Below are 18,688 nucleotides of genomic sequence, written 5' to 3' on the forward strand. Positions count from 1 at the left end.
CAAAGAAGCAATGGATATTTCTACATTAAATTGAACATTTGAGCACATGAAGTAACCATTCAAATCTAACCACCACAACCAAAAAATTCACAAATAAGCTGAATTGCAGCTATTTCGCTAATAGAAAATACAAAATAGTTGTCGGCAGTTCACTTTCGGACCAAAAAAAGGCTGCAGGCTAATTTCAAGTGTCCTTCTTTCTTACTATCATGAAGTAGGCCTCGCTGAATTTGCTCAACATTAAGGCCTTGTTCAGACGTACGTTTCTCTTGGAACAATGTTAGTGGTCAAATAGTGTTGGTACTTATTTGGAGGCACGTGTTCTGCTAATAAAATCACGTGGTTAACCTCGTTGGTGGCTTACCTGTATCCTGTGGATCCATCTTGCTCGTAGTAGAGGTCAACCGAGCATTTGGTTCCCTCGGGACATTCATGACCTAAACACGGTTCATTACATTGGCAAGCCTCACATCCACTGCGATCATCCAGATAACGGATGACTCCATATTCACATTGGGCGTAAGCACAACGTTCTTCAGCATGCTATAAGATTAAGTAAACATTTCGAGCTTCACAGATGAAAGAAGGATGGAATTGGGAATAGAATTATGCAAATGGTTGGATGTATTGTGGATAGAAAAAAAACCTCATCGCAATCGCCAAATGACGGTTTGAACGGCAAAATGGATTAAGATTGGTGGCTTGTGAATTTTCTATCGTTCGTCATCGGATGTTCTATTTCTGCATCTATTCTTTCGACTTCCTTCCAACGGACTTTTTTACTCATTGGTAACCGAATTCCAACGAGTGACATCATTTCATTTCTCTTACGAGGAACTAACCTCTTGTTTAGAAATAAGGATCTGAAACTGCAATTTTTAGCTTCTGTTTCTCTAACACCCAAAGTCCTTGAAACCGCCAAGACTGGTTTATGATATTACAAAATGGATTTATGTTGTTTGCATGCACCATTTAACGAATAGGAAGGATCCCGCGCATAAAAACGGCAATTTCCTACAATGGGTTATCATTAGTTGCATGTATGATACTTTGCATGATGGCTTTAGTTAGACAGGAGATACTTCCTACGTACATAAAAAAAGTTCCGTAATAATTAACAAGATGGATGAATGACTTCCTTTAAATGGCATCCATGCCCTATTGTCCATTGACGTCAGTGGTAGTGTTTTAGAACCCAAAGGACTACACGCGACATTCCGCTGAACCCTATAATGGTTGCCGTAAAAGAATTGTCCTTATCAAAAGAAGAAAAACCAGACGTGTCAGTTCCTCTACAATATTGCCTTATAAAATCATTTTTTTATTTTAACTCCATGCATCATCTATACCTGCCGTGTCTGAGGCAAAGCTTTGAGTGTGGAAGATACTAGAACGTTTTTAGTATCCCAAGGGCCTCCCCTCCCGATTGGCAAGAGCAATCATTGTCTAACCCCCAAGGGATCAAGCAACTTGTCATTCATTCATGTATTTTCTCCTATTGAGCTAGATGGACGTGTTGCGAACGTTGGCAATCTCCGTCTCAAAAACGGGAAAAAGAGACACACAAAAGCAATGCGCCTTCCTCCAATCAAATTTTGTGGGAAGAATCGGAAAACTAATCAGCGAACTTCACCAGAAGGCGAGTGATGAATGATAGGAATTGATTGGATCAATCGATGGGACAAGGACGAAACCTACAAGTCAGGCCTCTTGGAGAAGAGCGGTATTCAAACAAACTCGAATTTTCTATCAGAGGACAAAGAAACTCGCCTTGGGCAAACCACAACAATCAGTAGTAAGTGAACCTTTCTATGACCTTGTGAGAAGAAGATTGGTTACTTTTTTTGCTTCTGTTGTGGTGCAAAGATTTCAAGGTGGTTTTCAAAAAGGAAGACTTAAGTTGAGGACTCGAATAGCTTGGAATCACGGAACTTGACGAATTGAGTTTGAAAATAGTTCCAGTGAGGATTGGAAACGTCATCTTTTAAAGTGAATCCGGTTGCACTTCCAGTTTCCACAGAGGGCTAACGATTCTTCAGAAAATTATTTAAGTATTTGTTTACGACCTCATTTCTGATCATTATCATTAAGATCTCATATTTCATCCGATTGTGAAATGAGCATTGGAAAACCCACGAACTCACTAATTTGGCTCGTACGTTCAAAAAGCCCTCATTTTAGGTCTTTGATGTTCCTTCTCACAGTTATGAAGATAGACATTTTATCTTGTCACTTGCACGTTTTTGGGATGACAAGATGAGGCTCGAGATGTTCCACATTATGTTGAGATCTGTGCGAAACTTGATGAGTTTGTGATGTTTTCCTATTTCTGGACATACTTGTAAAACTCGCGCATCTTTCAGGCTGAAAACGTTTTCAAGAGTATCTTTCACAGAAAAGCCAATAAGGGCGAGCGGAGCACGATTTGGGTGTTGTGAATTGATTGGAAGGTTGACTTATTTTCATTCAATGTCATGTGAAGGAAGCTCCAACTCGAATCGTGACTACTAATCTCGTTTGACAAGGGTAATTATTCTTCCCCCGAAAAACTTATTAGACGAAATGTAATTACAACCAACCAATGAAAGGTCTGCTCGTAGATGCATAGAAAAAGATGGTTTCATATTATTCACTGTATATATGGGAAAGATAGCATGAGTGTGTCAGAGCTAAAAAAAAGCACTGACGGCTAGGGTTGTTAACGAGTCCTGAAAAACTCGACTTGAGTCTCGCGCACTTTTTTGGCTGCCTGTGAGAGTCTGTCGACAAATCCTAATTTTCAAGTCTATCTATGAGCAATGAGTTGGATCATTTGTTTCTTTGTAATACAAGTTGTTTTGGGACGAAAATGATAGTGCTCATCATAAAACTGAGCTTTGTGGCGTGATTCTAGTGCAATAATCAGTTTGCAAGATTGTAACCGCATTTTGATATTTTTTGGCAAAATTCGAGACATATCAAATGACTCGTGAACTATGGGACCGCAAAGCAGTGAAATTTGATGTTTCTAATACGTCTTTTGAACACAAGGGATTTGATTTGAAACAATATGAAGCTTAAGCTGGAGGATAGTTGTTTTGTAATTTGAATTCATTTTCAAAAAGATGTTTTTCCCCGACGCTTTCAGCGAAATTTCCAGTTTTTTCTCCTATGGTTTTATCTGGCGCCGAGTTATCTAGAACCAAGATGTGTCTGAACGCTACCGTAAAAACATCAATTTCATACCAAGAAATAAGGTTTTGACGCTAAGTACGCCTTTCAAGCTGGTTCCTGAAATTTTATTCTAGAAGTAATGTATTAACCAATTTTTTTCCATGTTATTTACTGGTCAACATGAGTTTATCGTTTATCTTTTATATTTAAAAAGTTTTGATAGTTGGAGGCAATTATTCAGCTTACTGGAATGTTAAATTGGACCAATACACCATTTCACAATCATTTCCAAATGCCCGAAAAACTATGTTTGTCACTCTCAAGTCTTTTGACTAAAAGAATCGCCAAAAGTAAGGCTTCTCTGATTGTTTCCAGAAAAAAAACCTGGCAAATATGAGAAGAGTTGCCCAACACAGTCAATATTTTTGTGCAATACCTCGAAGTAGATAAATAATCGCTTTTGATTTGGGAGGAAACTTTCTACCTGTTTTTTCTTCTATTTAGTGTACGTGTAACGAAACACAATAGAAAGTTCTGAAGACCTTGAAACTAATCTTTAGATAGGGAGACACGAGGATCTCTCTGTAGTTGTTTTTGAGGACTTTTGGATTGTCAACTACAACTTTTTTTACCCTTAACCATCTGCGGAAAAGAACATCTATATCCTACTAGTAAAACTAGTCTCCGCAAGTGAAGTGACAAGCTCTTATTATGAACTAGCCTAAATCTTACGGCAATACATTATTGACGTCACTTCCATCTCCTTATGAAGAACAAAAAAGAGCAACGTTTTTTATTACACCTTTTGCCCGGGTTCATATCCCTCTTCTGGCTTACAGAACACTCACTTCAAAAGCAAACTTGTTTTCTAATCCTTGTTGATCAAAGCATGCAAAAAAATGTCAAAATAACCCTAAATCTTGCGGATGCTGCCATTTCAATCCAATCAAAAGTTTAGTTTTGAAGTTAGCACAGCTTCCCAACTATCCCTGGTCTTTCTCCAGAAAAGCTTACGCCACACTTGCATATTAGTAAACGCAGATACAGAACCAATCTAATATGGTCACTGCCTATCAGATAATTGGTTAGACGGGTATGATGGGTGGCTTCGTTGGCTGAGCGAGGCTCACCCCTACGGCCTTAGCAACATAGATAAAAAATAGCGGCACAATGCCCTTATTGATCGCCTAATTTCTGACCAGTATCCCTCTTATTTTCTCCCTCAAGCTTGATGATTATCAATTAGCAACTGGGTTTCCAAAAAGTAAAGCTGGCTGGCTATGTGTGATTTTAAACAAGGCGCGAAATAGTGGTGTGGTCATTAAAAAATAATCGATTTTTTTGGCCTGAAATGGGACTTTTGAAAAAAAAAATTTTCAGAAACGTCAAATCAGATTTAGCAAAACAGATTTAGTCTCCTTGCTTGGTTACCTTTGATTGGTAAATGAAAAACTGCAGGGGCAAGGTAAGATCACGGACTTCTAAAGCTATGGGCTTATGTATAAAGTAGGAGAAAATTTCGTATCGCCTGAATCATCCATTTCATCCAAGACCAGCATTTAAAATAAGAACAATATCTGGACAAATTTCCAGACTTAAGGTTCTCCTCTCGATCAGCGACATAAGCTTTTGGCGATATGGAACTTTCTAGCAATTAAATTTTATAAAGTAACTTACATCGACCTACACTTCCTATTTTGCGAATTCATTATGAAAAGGGAAAAGTTGTTCTGATTGAAACCTGTTCACAGTCCATTTCTTTAGAGGTCCCAGGGTAAAACCAACGCAAACAACATAAATCTTCCGCCAGAAGAGCGATCCCTCTAACAAAAACTACTCGAAGTCTCTCGGCAGATTCGGTGAGTTGAATTCAGAATGGCATCAAATATACCTCCCAAGCCACCAAGATCTCCCCATAAATTCGTTCTAGCGATGGCAACTAACATCAGGTTGGCAGGCTTGAAACTAGTGGAACATGAGAGGGCCCTAATCCTTTTTCTTAAAGGCCAAATCCTATGTATACTACAATAAGAATAGCCAAGGTCCACCATCACGACCTCAAAACCATTCCCAATCTTTTACGTACCCTGCATTGCTCTGAATCAACAGGAGCCTTGGCTGGGCGTGGTTGGTCTTCAATATCTTCCGTGAGCTGATAGCCGTTGTAGGGATATTCAATGTTCTCCGGAACCTGGTCAGGTCTTGGGTTTAATTCAGGTTGGGGTTCTGGCCTTAGATCGGGTGGTGGGGGTGGGGCATATACTTCTGCGCCATTGACCCCGGGGGGTGGTTTGTTGCCGGGGCCTAAAGGCGAAAAATCTTGTCTGGCTGCTTCGCAAAAGCCCATACAAACATCGTAGCTCTTGAATCGATTCCTGAAAGCCATAGAAACAAATGGATTATGTCTGTTATCTTTGCAGTCTGAGATTTTGAAATGTATCCAACTTTGGTAAGATGAAGTCTAAAAGCCAGTCGTCAAAAGTCATGTTAAGTAACAGTTGAAAGTTCATGAAGACATATAATCATTCTTCAAATGCATTTTTAAGGACACATGTCGCTCTAATTTTTTTATAACTTTGAGTTATGGCCAAGCTATGTGATAAAAGTATTTTGGGAAGAGAAAACCATACAATGCGGTCGAACAAACATACTGTAAATCCTGCAACCCCAATGTTTATCAAAGAACGCCAAACAACGAGGTAAGTAAAAAACAACCATTACGCCTTATAGACTTGCTTTAGGATCTTATGGACAAAATAATTGGATGGTATTTCAATTTTGTTCGTGATTATCAGGAATTTTCTATCCTCCCTCGGAAATTTGTTGACCACAACCTCAAAATGAAAACGACGACGAATGGGTTCCGTGATTAAGGTTTTGGGCCTGAAATCTGGTAAGGTGGCCAAAATTGTGAGCTTACATGTTTCCAGCGCAACCGGTGTAGATGAATGGCATACATGTTCCTCGTTCAGGAGAGTAGAACCATCGCTTTAAACTGTCCTCGCAAGGACCGGTATCCATTTCCTGATTGCAAATGGTTTTCTTGGAGATATCCGTGTTGTTTCCACTAGAAAGAAAAATTGGACGTCAACATCCTCAACATCATTCAGTGTCAGGTAGAACAGACTTGAACAAATACGGGCGTACTTCAAGATGGTTAACAAAACAATTATGTGCTCTTTCTCCGGACTATTTTATCTGTTTTCTTGTTTTAGACGGACAATTCAAGAAAGACTAAAATTCGTCAACTTAGTTTGAGACTTACAAGCCATTTTACACACAACATAATCTGAAGAGGGATCGCTTTTCAATATTCAATGCCTATCAGTTTGTAAATAAAAATCATTGAATAATGTCCATTAGTAAACAGGTTTTCTTTTTCATCGGTTCAGAGAAAGGTCAGTCTTATTGTGCTCCAAACGTCAACGAATGTAACTGCGAGAGTTAATTTGATACCAATTTGGCGTCATTGATACTTGTCAAACTTTTTAGCCTTCCGTTTTCTGTTTCTAATTATCAGGGCTGTCCAAATAATGCAAATAAAATTGGCAAAAAATGCAATTGAAAATGGTGCAAAAAATAGGCAAGCAATGCAAAGAAATATAAAAAATAGATGCATTTCGAGTTCAATCTCCTCTTTTTTTTAAAAAAAGCTAGAAGCAAAGTAATGAAACAGCTAAGTGACATGGTAAGCTCAAATTCAAGAACATGTAAGAGGTGCACAAACTTTCTCTATAAGCTCTCTACTCTTCTGAAACATTATAGCAGGCCTTATTTCTTACTTAAAGTGCACCACAAAGCCAAAAGGATAAGGATAAAAGCAAACTAGGTTTGTAAATAAGCTCCTAATACTGTATGTGCTACAAACAAAAACAGTTCGGGTTGTGGCAAAACATTTGTGTTTAAGTTGGCCGTCGGTTGTGTTGCACTTACGAGTAGCATACCATAGGAACGTAAATAAATCTTTCTTTCACAAGATACTTTGGCCAAATACTGAAAATTGTATTTGGAGCAGTCTGTTTTTGAAAGCTCAAAAACGTAATCTGGAACACTTGGGTCATTTAAAGTAAAAAAAAAAGTTAAAAAGTCATTTAAAACAAATGTTGTGAAATGGCAGCAGGAAGCTGGTTTAGTATTTTTTCAGTATTTTTACAGTTTCTAGGCAAAGAGCAAATCAAAGAAAAAATGTCGATACCTTGAGCCAAAATGGTGAGAAATGCAAAAAAATCAAAATGTGCAACTAATGTAGAAAAAATTGGAAAAAGTGAAAAATAATGTATTTGCAGTTATTGAGCAGCCCTACTCATCATTCTCAAATTATTTGAGATCACTGAATCCTCCTCTCCTCCTATTAGTCACCTTGACGCAGTAATTCCAATAGTCCCAATGGATTCACGAATGTACTCCCAAAAGACTATCTGACTCCTGCAAAGACCGCCTTATCTCTCCCTCCACCCAAGTTAACGTGTCCAATACCCACCCAACCAAGAGTTCGTCCAAGACCACACAAATGGTTTCACACTCCTCTTGGGAACTGAATCGATTTCCATTGCCTTCACAGCCGCCGAAGGCAAACTCCTTGCATTTCCGCACATTCGCGTCATAGAACCATTTCTTGAACCGACCCAGACAAGGCCCAATGTCTTTGGGCATGCTGCACACATCTTGGTTCTTGAATCGGCCGCACTGGCGATCACATTGCTCCTCTGTTGTGAATCGATTGGCGTTGCCCTCACAGCCGGAATACGTGAAGGCCGCGCATTGGCCTTCTTGCCCAGTAAAGTACCAATTGGGAACCTTGTCATCGCAGGTGCCTGGAAACATTAGCGGGAGTTTTTTAGATAAAATAGATCTGTTTGGTTGCTAAGCCACCTTCCTTGGCCATTATGGTGGAAATGGGAGGTTTTTTTTTTTCAAGAATTGGGGAATTGAAAAACAACAGATTGAAAGAGGATCGTGTTTGTTGGAAATGTGGAAAACTAGGAGAATTGACGGTTTGGGGCTTTCCAAATGAACCAATCCAAAACATTTGAAGGATGTGGGAAACCCAAACAATCGAGGGTCACCTTTGATGGTTTCTTGGGCAAGATCGCGTTATTGATTCCCTCGATTTTTTACGCTTGGATTGGCCAGCCGTGTTCAAGGTGAAATTATCTTTTTCATCTTTCCTCCGATGATCTGATCAATCTTTTAATAAACTACATGCCTTCTTATCTCAGAGCCTCTTGAAGATTGTCAGATTAAGATTTTTTGGGAAGAAGCTTACATTATGATGCTGGCAAAGAAGTTCATTATGTGATCTACTTTGTTAAGGGACAGTGCATCCCCTCAGATCAGGATTAGTCTTCTCCTCTCATTCAACGTTCAGACTAATCAGCCCAGACCGATTTTCGTCCTAAATTGCTCTTTATTAAAAGTCAACTTGAGATTCCGAAACGACCTTAACAACTTTGAGGAGAGCGTAGGAGCAAAAGAAATCGAGAGAGATTCCATACCACGATCGATGGGCAAATTACAAATGTCCACCAGAGATCCCTGAGGTCCAACGTTGGTTGGACGAAGGTTCTTCCCAGGACCTCCACGTTTGCAAGCGGCCTCGCAAAATTGCCGGGAAGCAAATCGATTCCGGTTTCCTTGGCATCCACCTGAAATTGAAATGTCGCTTTAAAACAGAGGAAGCGAAGATGTCGACTACCTCCGAGACTTATTGAGCAGTTCTTTGACAAGATATCAAGGTACTTCATGAAGTGCTTTTTCCTTCTTTTGATGGATGTACGTATGCCCGCCCCCCAAAAAAATGATAATTGCAATTGAGAATATTGAAATAATTCATTGATTCATTGTACGGAGAAAATGATTTATTTTTATTTTGACAAAAATGTTTGTTTTTAATTTGTGGAAATCAGGCAAAATAAGTTCCGAAAACATGAAAATGAATTACATTCAGGCGAAAAATGTTGGAATTTACTTGCTTATTCAAATGTCTTAATGACTTTTAAGATAAGAAAAAATATTCGAATTGTTTTTCACGAGCTTCTTCCTTTTTGAGTTAAGTCTTGTCTTTAAATCAATGAACAATTCCATTTCAAAGCAGATTCATATCTGCAACTTCTATTGTAGGTGAGGTTCAAATCATGAATGGTTTGTAAAATCAATGCCATCTTTGTCTGCATATAACCTACGGCATAATTCTTAAAAAAAAGTAGAATACACCTTCAGCTACTTATCAATTCCCAACAAAACATTCATTCCTACGAAAAGATGGTCAGAATAAAGAACCTCGCTAGAAATGGAAGCATTGCAATAACGAGATAAATGAATGCCTTTTTCATGCTATTTTTCGGAAAAATTATATTTAAAAAAAAAACTCATTTTAATCCGAGAAAAGCTTTTTTGCCTAAAAAGGACCAAAATAGTTCAAAACTTAATTTGACCTGATAAACTATCTTTCCAACCGCTGGTACTGTCATATCTAGTAGGTGGAACTGAAAGACAGTAAAAACTGGGAGGGAAATATTTCGGGTTTTAGGGAAGTGAAAAATTGATTGGGAGCCATCTTCTTATTTTCTTTTTTCTGCATTTTTTCACTTTCTTCCATTTGTACATTTTTCATCCATTTTTCAATTTGTTCGTTTTCTGTTCCTCCTTTTCAGATTTTTATCTTAATTTCTTTGCCATTGCAGGGTGACCAAATCGAGAATAAAAAGAAACAGGTGCCCTAATTTTTTTGCCAAACAGGCAGGTTTAAATGCATTAGACTAAGTGGAAGGTCCGAAAAGTTTTAAATCAAAATAGCTCGTTGAAGTCTGCTTCAGTTTCATTTTTTCATTCAATATTTGAACGCAAGAACATAATTCTACAATATCGTGCTTGTATGAGCTATGACATCTTACGATGGAAATATCGCTATAATCTGCTCATTTTATTTGGGGGGCGTTGTCCTAACCTTCAAGGCCCAAAGGCTACTTGAATGTCCGCTTTCTCGGTCAAGAGTACAAGCTCAACCAATGGAATGTGGTCCAAATCCTTAGACCTTGACAGTTTTTCGTCCTTTTTCGTAACGTACAAAAGATTATTTTACATCAAAGCTGAAAGTACATATGAAGGTTCATGTTCTCGACCTTTTTTGCTTGTTTTCTTTCAATTGAACTTCTGAACGTTAATCGCACACTCAAGATTTGAAATATTTGCATGTGTTTCGAGTTTCGTTTGAATTTGACAAGCTCCTTCAAACCTGAACCTTCACGTCAGTCAATGAAGCAAATATGAATATGCTAACGAGAACTTCTGATTTGGTTGTACTCTTCCTCTCATCAAAAAAATTTGCGATTGCAAATTAGCAATCCAATTTGGAACCTTCGGTAAAACTAATGGTGCCTGTCAGATGTTTCCCATAGGGGTTGTCAAGTGACCGCGTTCATGAACAACTGACGTTATTCCATGGAGCAGATTCAAAAACAACATGCCCAGCCAAACTGTATTGTGCATGCATTGAGTTTCATTGCTCCTTGGGGATTTAAATTTGATTCAGCCTTCAAGTCAAAGACATTAGATACAACGTTACTGTGCTTACAGCGACAGATTGATATTCATCTCACGTTGAATTGAGTACACAATTATCAACGCACTGAACGGTCTCCATCTCAAACCCCTCCTTAAAGACCACAAGCCTGAAAGCGAAAACGACCAAAATAAGCCCCCAATTATTGACAAAAAAGGCTGTAGCATCCAGTCTCTAGCTGTCTGTCACGACTGTCAACTTCGTCTATGTTCTTGAATATCTGTTTGTCACTTCCATTTCAGGCAGATGCTTTTATTGATACAGTACAAAACCATATCTATGGTCTTATTGGCCTTGATGCACTAACGTACGCCAGGTTTATTCTTTCGAACTCTAGTCACTTACCTTGGCATATAAAACGCAATGTAAATGTATTTTATTGTATTATTGGGACAAAACAAAGCCCACTGTTCAAGTTATTTTGTGTCTGTCCAATGTCAACCTGTCCAATTTGGAGTCAAAAAAATGCACTCACTCATTTTTTCAATTCCTTTAGTGTCCTTGAAAATAGAGCGAGTGTCATTTATTAGGAAAGCCTCATGCTTGTGAAAAATGAGGTAGACATGGGCTTGTGAACCCACCACATTTTTTGCCAATAGGCCTTGGTTTTAAAGCTAGAAGTGATCCCTTGGCGTTGAGGATAATTCCGTGTATAGGTTGTTTGAAAACCTTAAAAAAACAATAGCTTTCAAAGGTTTACAGATTCTGCAAGCGTGACATTCAATCGGTTTCGATCGTAGTCAAAATATTTTGAGCTCGAAAATATCCATAACGATTTTGATGGAGTACCTTTCCGGTACCTGCCGTTTCGTGAGAAAGAAGGTGACCAGATTCTCTTTTGTACCACTCTACATAAGTTCTATAATCAAGACCAATTCTTCCTTTTTTGTCTTTGAATCATTTTGTGAGACACTATTGGCTCCGGGAATGTTTCTGTTTTGGTTTGTTTTAAGAGAATAAGCAAACCATGAAAAGAGCCTTCTACACCGCATGCAGTGATTACTCATTAATCATTGATTAATGAGTAAAGAAAGCACGAGACATTTCTGGTAAGTTCTTTTCTCTTTTCTAAGGAAATTGTCTTTGATAAGTTATTTCTTCGTTCCAAATTGGAATGATGGGGAACCTTTTGGTGGTCTGTTGTCACCAAAGACGATCACAATAATGAAAAAGAAGTTAATTACCAGCCACAAAGAACCTGACTGGACACGCTATTGTGGGAACATCAATATGAGATAGAAAGAGCAGGATCCTAGCTCATCAAAAGAGAGACGTCTCAAAAAGACATCCTCAATGTTTGCTAGTTGTGGAGGCCTCTCTTTTTTTCTGTTTTTCTCTATCGCTTCAAAATGCTAGATCGTTAAACAAGGTTCCTCAAAGACGCCCTCTACAATTACTGTCTCCATATTTTGTGTTTACAGACATACTTTGGCGAAAAACGTTGTTCTGTTTTAGTTACTTTTTGGACACCAATCTCCTAGTTTAGAATTCGAGCGACATGTTTCATTGTAGTACTCATCTCTTAAAAGTCAATTGTCTATATTGAATATAGATAAATATATGTGAAATATTTCGGAAGCCAAATCCAGAAAAAGTGGTTGAGTTGATGAAACTCAATTTCCACTGTGGCGCTTTCCAGGGCAATCCTGATTTCTTTGGATACAAGTCTGACCTTAGGCTTACTCATTGCATTTCTGTAGTGTTTTCACATCCTGCCTGAAAGTAACACTTTGAGCCCACATTTTACTACATATCCGTACGGTCAGTTCTCGGACCCTTCAATGAACTGATTTGTGCCTTGTCCACAGGTTTCGTCAGTCTAGCTCTGGTAGCACTTGTTTAGTGTGGATTGATGAGTTTTTCGCTTGATCTACCCAAGAGCTTGTATATGTATGCTTTTCTGTTCCATTGATCTGTTCAACGTTGACGGATCAATTGTTTGGGATCACACTATATCTTAGATTGAGCATGTATTTTAATTATATATACTTTGAATATTTTTGAATAAGCTGTGCCAATTTACCGTTATTTTACTTTTGTACATTCTTATGCTAAACTTTCAAGCCTCTGGACAAGGCAAAAAAATCTTTTTACATTGATATGCTGTAGACCTTAAAATCCGAAAAGACAGAAGCAATTAACTATCGAACCTTTTTAGTTATCTAGTACTATTGACTACAATCTTAATTTGGTTTCACAGGATTACTCGATTAGGGCGAAAATTAGCATGGCCTTAGCTGACATTAAATTTGTTCTGTTCGTCAAAATGATGTCTCAGCCTCATATTCAATCACTCAGGCATGTTCATTCAAGTGCATCGTTCGACCAAGTTCAAGTTAATTCTTAATAGCAAAACTGTTTTTAAAAAGAAGGCATATCTGGCATATCTGGATGGTATTACCATGGCCCCACTAATGATAATAATCAAAATTCCGCTCATCCATCTATGCCAATGCATTCATTGGTTCCTCCTCAAACAGTCTTTGTTTATTAAACGGTCATGAACTCACCCCAATCGAACGTGAAACAATCGTCCTTCTCCTTGTCGTACCAGAACTGCTCTTCTCGACCTCCACATGGACCCACAATCTTGGGAAGTTCGCACACATCTTGGCTGGGCTGGCAGGACATTTCACAAGCCTGTCGAGTGAGGAATCGGTTTCCATTGCCTTTTTTACCCTTGTAGTCGAATTGCTCGCATATTCCTTGGGAACTGTCATAGAACCATCGCTTTTGAGCTTGATCCCCGATCCCTGCTTCCTTGGCCAAGAAGCAAAATTCCGACTTGAATTCCTCCTCTATTGGAATACTGAAGTCCACAGAGCATCGGCTTTGGCATTCGTCCATGGTCTTGAAATTGTTCTTGTTCCCCTCACAGCCTCCAAAGTAGAACAACTTGCAAGTTCCATCGACGGCATCGAAAAAGTATCGTTCCAGGTAATCCCGACAAGGACCAGCCTCCTCAGGCAGTTGGCAGACATCGGCCGAGAGAAATTCCGCCGGGCAGGATTTTTGACAATCGTCCAAAGTGTCGAAACGGTTTCCATTGCCCTCGCAACCTCCGTAGTAAAAGGGCATGCAACGCTTTTCGAAATTATCGAAGTACCTAGAGTAGAAAATCAAAAATGACGCAATCAAATTTTGAATAAGGTTTTGTTGGGCGGAGAGAGCCATTTTTGAAGTTCCTTGACTTTTGTTTTTCTTAATGACGTTTTAGTGCAGTGTTCGTATTTTTTCAAATAATGGTATTAAGGACTCAAAATAGATCAGGATTGTTTTCATGCCAACAAATACAAGAAAAGAAGAAACAATGAGGCTTGAATTGGGTTCGGTTGGACCTCACCATATTACCAAATGACTAATTAAGAAGAGTCTGGACAAACTTTCCTTATAGTAATATGATATTTGCATTATGTTTTATTAAGTCATGCGTCCTCAACAATATCTGCCTGTCTAAATACGACATCCAGATCAGTAAAATAGTCCACGGGGGCGAAAGTGTGGATTTACATAACAGCTGTTGCTCTTAACCAATGTAGATATTTTCGTAGCCATCCTTGGCGTCATACTTGTGGACATTCAAAATAAAGTGAACCAATGATTCAATGATGGGAAAGTCAACCTCGAGGGAATTGCTTCCTCCTTCAGCCACTATTTTCCGCCACGTGGTCGAGAATATCTTTTTTGTGATTTCTCGTCCAATGCACCTCCTCAAAAAGACAATTCGACTTTGAAGGTATTTCTGCCACTTTCTGCCACCATATCCTGTTAGGTGGTCGAAAATGGATTTTCACGATTTTCCATCCCCGGCTCAAGTCATTTGGGCTGGATTTCCTCCTTTGGTTACATAACAACCATCAACAGCCTTCATTTGGCTCTTGTAACCCAGACCATCGTTGGAACACGTACATTTACTTGCCTTTCCATTCCTTCATTCAATTAGGTTCATCAATGGGTATTATAAAAGTACTCCTTCGGTTCATATACTCAGACTACGTAACGGATTGACCTCGTCCCAAGAATCTGGACTGTCCACTTCTCCTTCCTCATTCAAGAATTAATACTTGGCTGAATCAATCAGCCAAGTACTTCGATCTCGTCTGGTCCAATCAATATGGTTTTTTTTCTTCCTATTTTACTAAAGTCAACGTGTAGTACATACCATTTCGGTTGATTGTCTTTGCATGGTCCGGGACTCCTGGGCAAAAGACACGCATCTCGAGAGGTTCCAGTCTCCTGGCAGCTATTCACACATTCTTCTTGAGTAAGGAACGCATTCATATTGCCTTTGCAACCACCAAAGGTGAATTCTTCACATTCTTCTATCTCCTGGTTATAGCCCCATCTGAAAAATTAGAAACCAAAATGTTATCTATTATCATAACACATTCATATGAACTAAGAAAGGTGCTCAGTGAGTTCGTGTAATGAAAGTCACTTCTAGGTACCCGTCAGAAGATAAGATTACGTTGGGAATTCAGGGTGGGTCATTTTGAACTTAAGTTTCTTTTTCAAAATTACTCCTTAAGAGACTTGGATTAACTGGCGTCCCCCTTTGCGGCTATGAAATGGTGGGGAATTGAAGAATGCACTTGTAAATGACAATACAAGTGGAACTTTCTTGGTTACATTCTGTCACGTCATTGCTTTAAGATTTGGCACGAAACCACCGTGACAGCTGCTTTTGTAGTAATTCCCCACTGTCATTGTTGTTCTATTTCCGCCTAATAGAATTCTAACATCAAACCAACAGCCTGATCCAATAAACATGGAATTGAGGCGGCGATCAAGGACAGATGGGATCCACGTGGGTGTTCCGATCCTTGAAGGACGTTCTCTAACGCATTTATTTTGAGAGGGGATAAGAAAAAAAAGCCATCACTCAGCGAACATGCTGACGATTGGCTATTATTACTTTAAGGCCCATTAACGACGCAAGGAATCGTTTCCTGAATAAAGATTGGCCTGATAACTGAGTTGTTCCCCACCATTGCCCAAATCATGTTCCAGAAGGTTTTTTCTTATTTTGTTCATGCAGCTGAAGGACTTCTCCATTCATGGATGCGAAATTTGTGAACTACGTAGAAACTATGTTATGAACTCCCTTTATATGTGTCTTTTTTTAGCTTTACTTGTCATCATGATTTTTTTTTGCTTTATGCATAAAATTTGGAAATGTTCCTTTTTTCAATCCTTAAAGCCTTATTTCAAGGCGCATTCAATATCAATTGTGGAGCTAAATAATAGTCTAAAAAGCACTCCTTGGCGCCATGACATAAAAAGGGAAACCATTGGCAAAGAAAATATATTTCTGCAAAGATATTTGAAAATTTGTAATTCCTTTGCCACTTGATTTCAAGTCCACTGAAAGGGGGTTGGTTTTGACTTAACAAAGTTTTGGAGAGGCAAAGTTAATCAGATTAGCCACAAAAGGAGGTAATAAATTCGTCCATATTGTCTAATAAAAGGATATGTTTTCGATGCTAGGTTCCTGTAGTAAGTGTAATTTGATTGGGACAAAGGGCGACGTAAAAGTGACTTTGAGATTCCAGATACCAAGTTTACTTTAAGATAATGTTGCGATGGTTTGGTAAATGAATGTAGCGCCATCTTATTTTTTTAGGGATCATGTGTTCTTTTATGACTTGAAATCATGTTACGTTATTGAATCATGATATTCAAACCCAACTTTTTGTCTAAACGTCTAACAATTAAAAGGATATGAGAAGGGCCTTTTGCTTCCAACCCCTGCAAAAGTTATTGCAATCTAAATTTGTCAAACTACTTGGTTCAGCTCAAAAACCTGCCAATGAAAAATAAGCAGTCAAGGTAATCATGACATTTCTGGCATAAATTTGAATTGCTAGCGGTAGTTTTACATTCTGAGTAGAAACCTCAAATGTAAGTTGTCATGCAAAGGTTCTCTTCTGGCTCATGACATTGAATAGGTTTGAGTGAGTTCTGGATACTTTTTGGGTGTAGCAAAATATTCCTCAACCCATGCAAACCAGTGTTACCAGAGGTTAAACCAAAGAAAGCACAAATTAGTTATTTCAAGCAATGCAAAAAGAGAAGGTTTATGTTCAAATTATGATTTTCATCCAAAGTGGAAAAAACTCAACGGAAACGGAAGGAGCAAGTCTAAGTTCAGTTTAACAACAAGAAATGAGAAATGTTGGGAGTACCCTGACTCTGTATCTTGGATGAGAATCAAATAAAAATGATAGACCATTAAGTTTCCTGAGCTTGTGACGTCTCATTACAAAGCAATGTTTCCGAAATTGATCATCTCAAACCAGAGTGGCCTTAAACTTACTTTGATGATTGTCAGAGATGGTTTTTGATCATCAAAACTAATCATGACTTGCACAGATGTTCTTTATGAAGAGCAAATCCAATAGAAATGCTCAATCTTTCATATAGATATCAATCTCTTAACTATTTCAAATGAAAAAATATAAATATATGAGGAGAACATAAGTACAGTCACCTATTGCAAGTTAGTGCAAAAATTACTCTCCTTTATTCAAAACCATGAAACACATTTTCCTTAAAAAACAAGTAGACACCGGTTGACAATTCGCCAATGTTTGAACGTTTGAGTAGAAGTTAGTTGCTTTGAAATATCAATTCAGTAGCAGGCTTAAACTGAATATGTTAGTGCTCTTGTGCTAAAACTTAGCCAACGCATTAATTTTGTGTTTTCTCGTGTACTAAGTTTATAAGTCTCAAAGCTATTGGCATAAACGTTTGATTAAGTGCAAATTGACACACACGAATTTTTTCACTGTCACTCCTAGGATTTCCGTCCAAGTGTAGAGAAGTCCATGTTCAAACTGAGTTGAAGCGAATTGAAGCGAAAGTCAATTGAACGGCTTTATTCAATGCATCTGATATTATCAATTTTAGTTTTGGATTAAAATCAAAATGTACGCTCACAACTCCTCTCAGGATTGATGTGTTCTATTACAAGATTTTGCAGGGATATGGATTAGTGTGACTCTCAATTAACACTCGAAAATGGAATCGCCCTAATTGTGAGGAGAAATGTTCAATCTTGTTGGTCAACTTTGGCTCATCTTCTGAGAGGTGATTCTAAAGAATATGATTGTCATTACATCTCGTGTCTTAAATTGCAATCGATGCGGCAAATGATTGTTGGAAAAGAGAACTGTGGGCGTGAAGTCCCCCATTTCCCTGGCAAGTTAATGGTAAAGACAATCCAATCTTAGTGATGTTAGGAACGAAAGCGTTTGATGTTATACACCATGGCCTTGGTTACAAGACCAAATGATTCCAGTGCCGAATTTTTCGGTTCAAAGGTCCTTGAAGCAACCACTCTTCGATGACGTCACGGAGGGGGCATTTATCGGTTTAGGCACTACTTGCTAAGGTGTTGTAAAAAATGTCATTCCAATTTTCTTTGAAAGGAATGATTTTTTCAACGTCGTGTTTTAAAAACTGCAATATTATCTAATTAGACTTAGTGTTTGTCTTTAAAAGTATCTTGTCTTTTTAGATATTGAGTTATTGACTTCCCAAAAATTGGTTGTGACGTCATCGTGCCAAGCATAAGTCACTATCCTTTGTGAAGAACTGCATTCTTAGACAATCCCTCTGGTTTGATAGTCGATCAGAGGTGTAATGTTCGTGTTTCCTCCATCGGAATTGTGAACGAATCTATATCATTATCCCGTGAGTACAGAAAATTCCTTTTCCAAACGTATCCAGTTTCATTGGATCGTCCACTCACTCAATTTCCCTTCAAGTCCATTTATGATTGAACCTTTTCCCACCTTCCTCCAACCAAAAGCAACACTGTCATAACGCTAAAAATATTAATGACAACAGGTAAAGAATCTCCCGAAAAAAGTTAACTTGTACTATCAAATCAAGTCTTGTTCCATCCCTTGAGAGGCCTATCCTAGTTTGAACCATATAGGCTTATTAAATCAAAACATGGAATATTCTTTA

The 18,688-nt window shown here is 38.4% G+C and overlaps 1 protein-coding gene across 1 annotated transcript in view; it reads right to left on the reverse strand.

The window, feature by feature from the left end:
- The window catches only part of LOC131878067 (papilin-like), a 51,823-nt gene that overhangs the window by 10,340 nt on the left and 22,795 nt on the right, over nucleotides 1–18,688 (reverse strand). Inside the window, exons 22-28 of the mRNA XM_059223968.1 lie at nucleotides 14,877–15,059; nucleotides 13,225–13,820; nucleotides 8,649–8,798; nucleotides 7,634–7,967; nucleotides 6,074–6,220; nucleotides 5,240–5,528; nucleotides 365–543 (exon numbers count right to left, since the gene is read on the reverse strand). Coding sequence (XP_059079951.1) covers nucleotides 365–543; nucleotides 5,240–5,528; nucleotides 6,074–6,220; nucleotides 7,634–7,967; nucleotides 8,649–8,798; nucleotides 13,225–13,820; nucleotides 14,877–15,059 — 1,878 coding nt within the window. The remainder of the gene's footprint in view (nucleotides 1–364; nucleotides 544–5,239; nucleotides 5,529–6,073; nucleotides 6,221–7,633; nucleotides 7,968–8,648; nucleotides 8,799–13,224; nucleotides 13,821–14,876; nucleotides 15,060–18,688) is intronic.

Source organism: Tigriopus californicus, chromosome 3 (assembly GCF_007210705.1).
Source record: "Tigriopus californicus strain San Diego chromosome 3, Tcal_SD_v2.1, whole genome shotgun sequence".
Lineage (NCBI taxonomy): Eukaryota > Metazoa > Arthropoda > Copepoda > Harpacticoida > Harpacticidae > Tigriopus > Tigriopus californicus.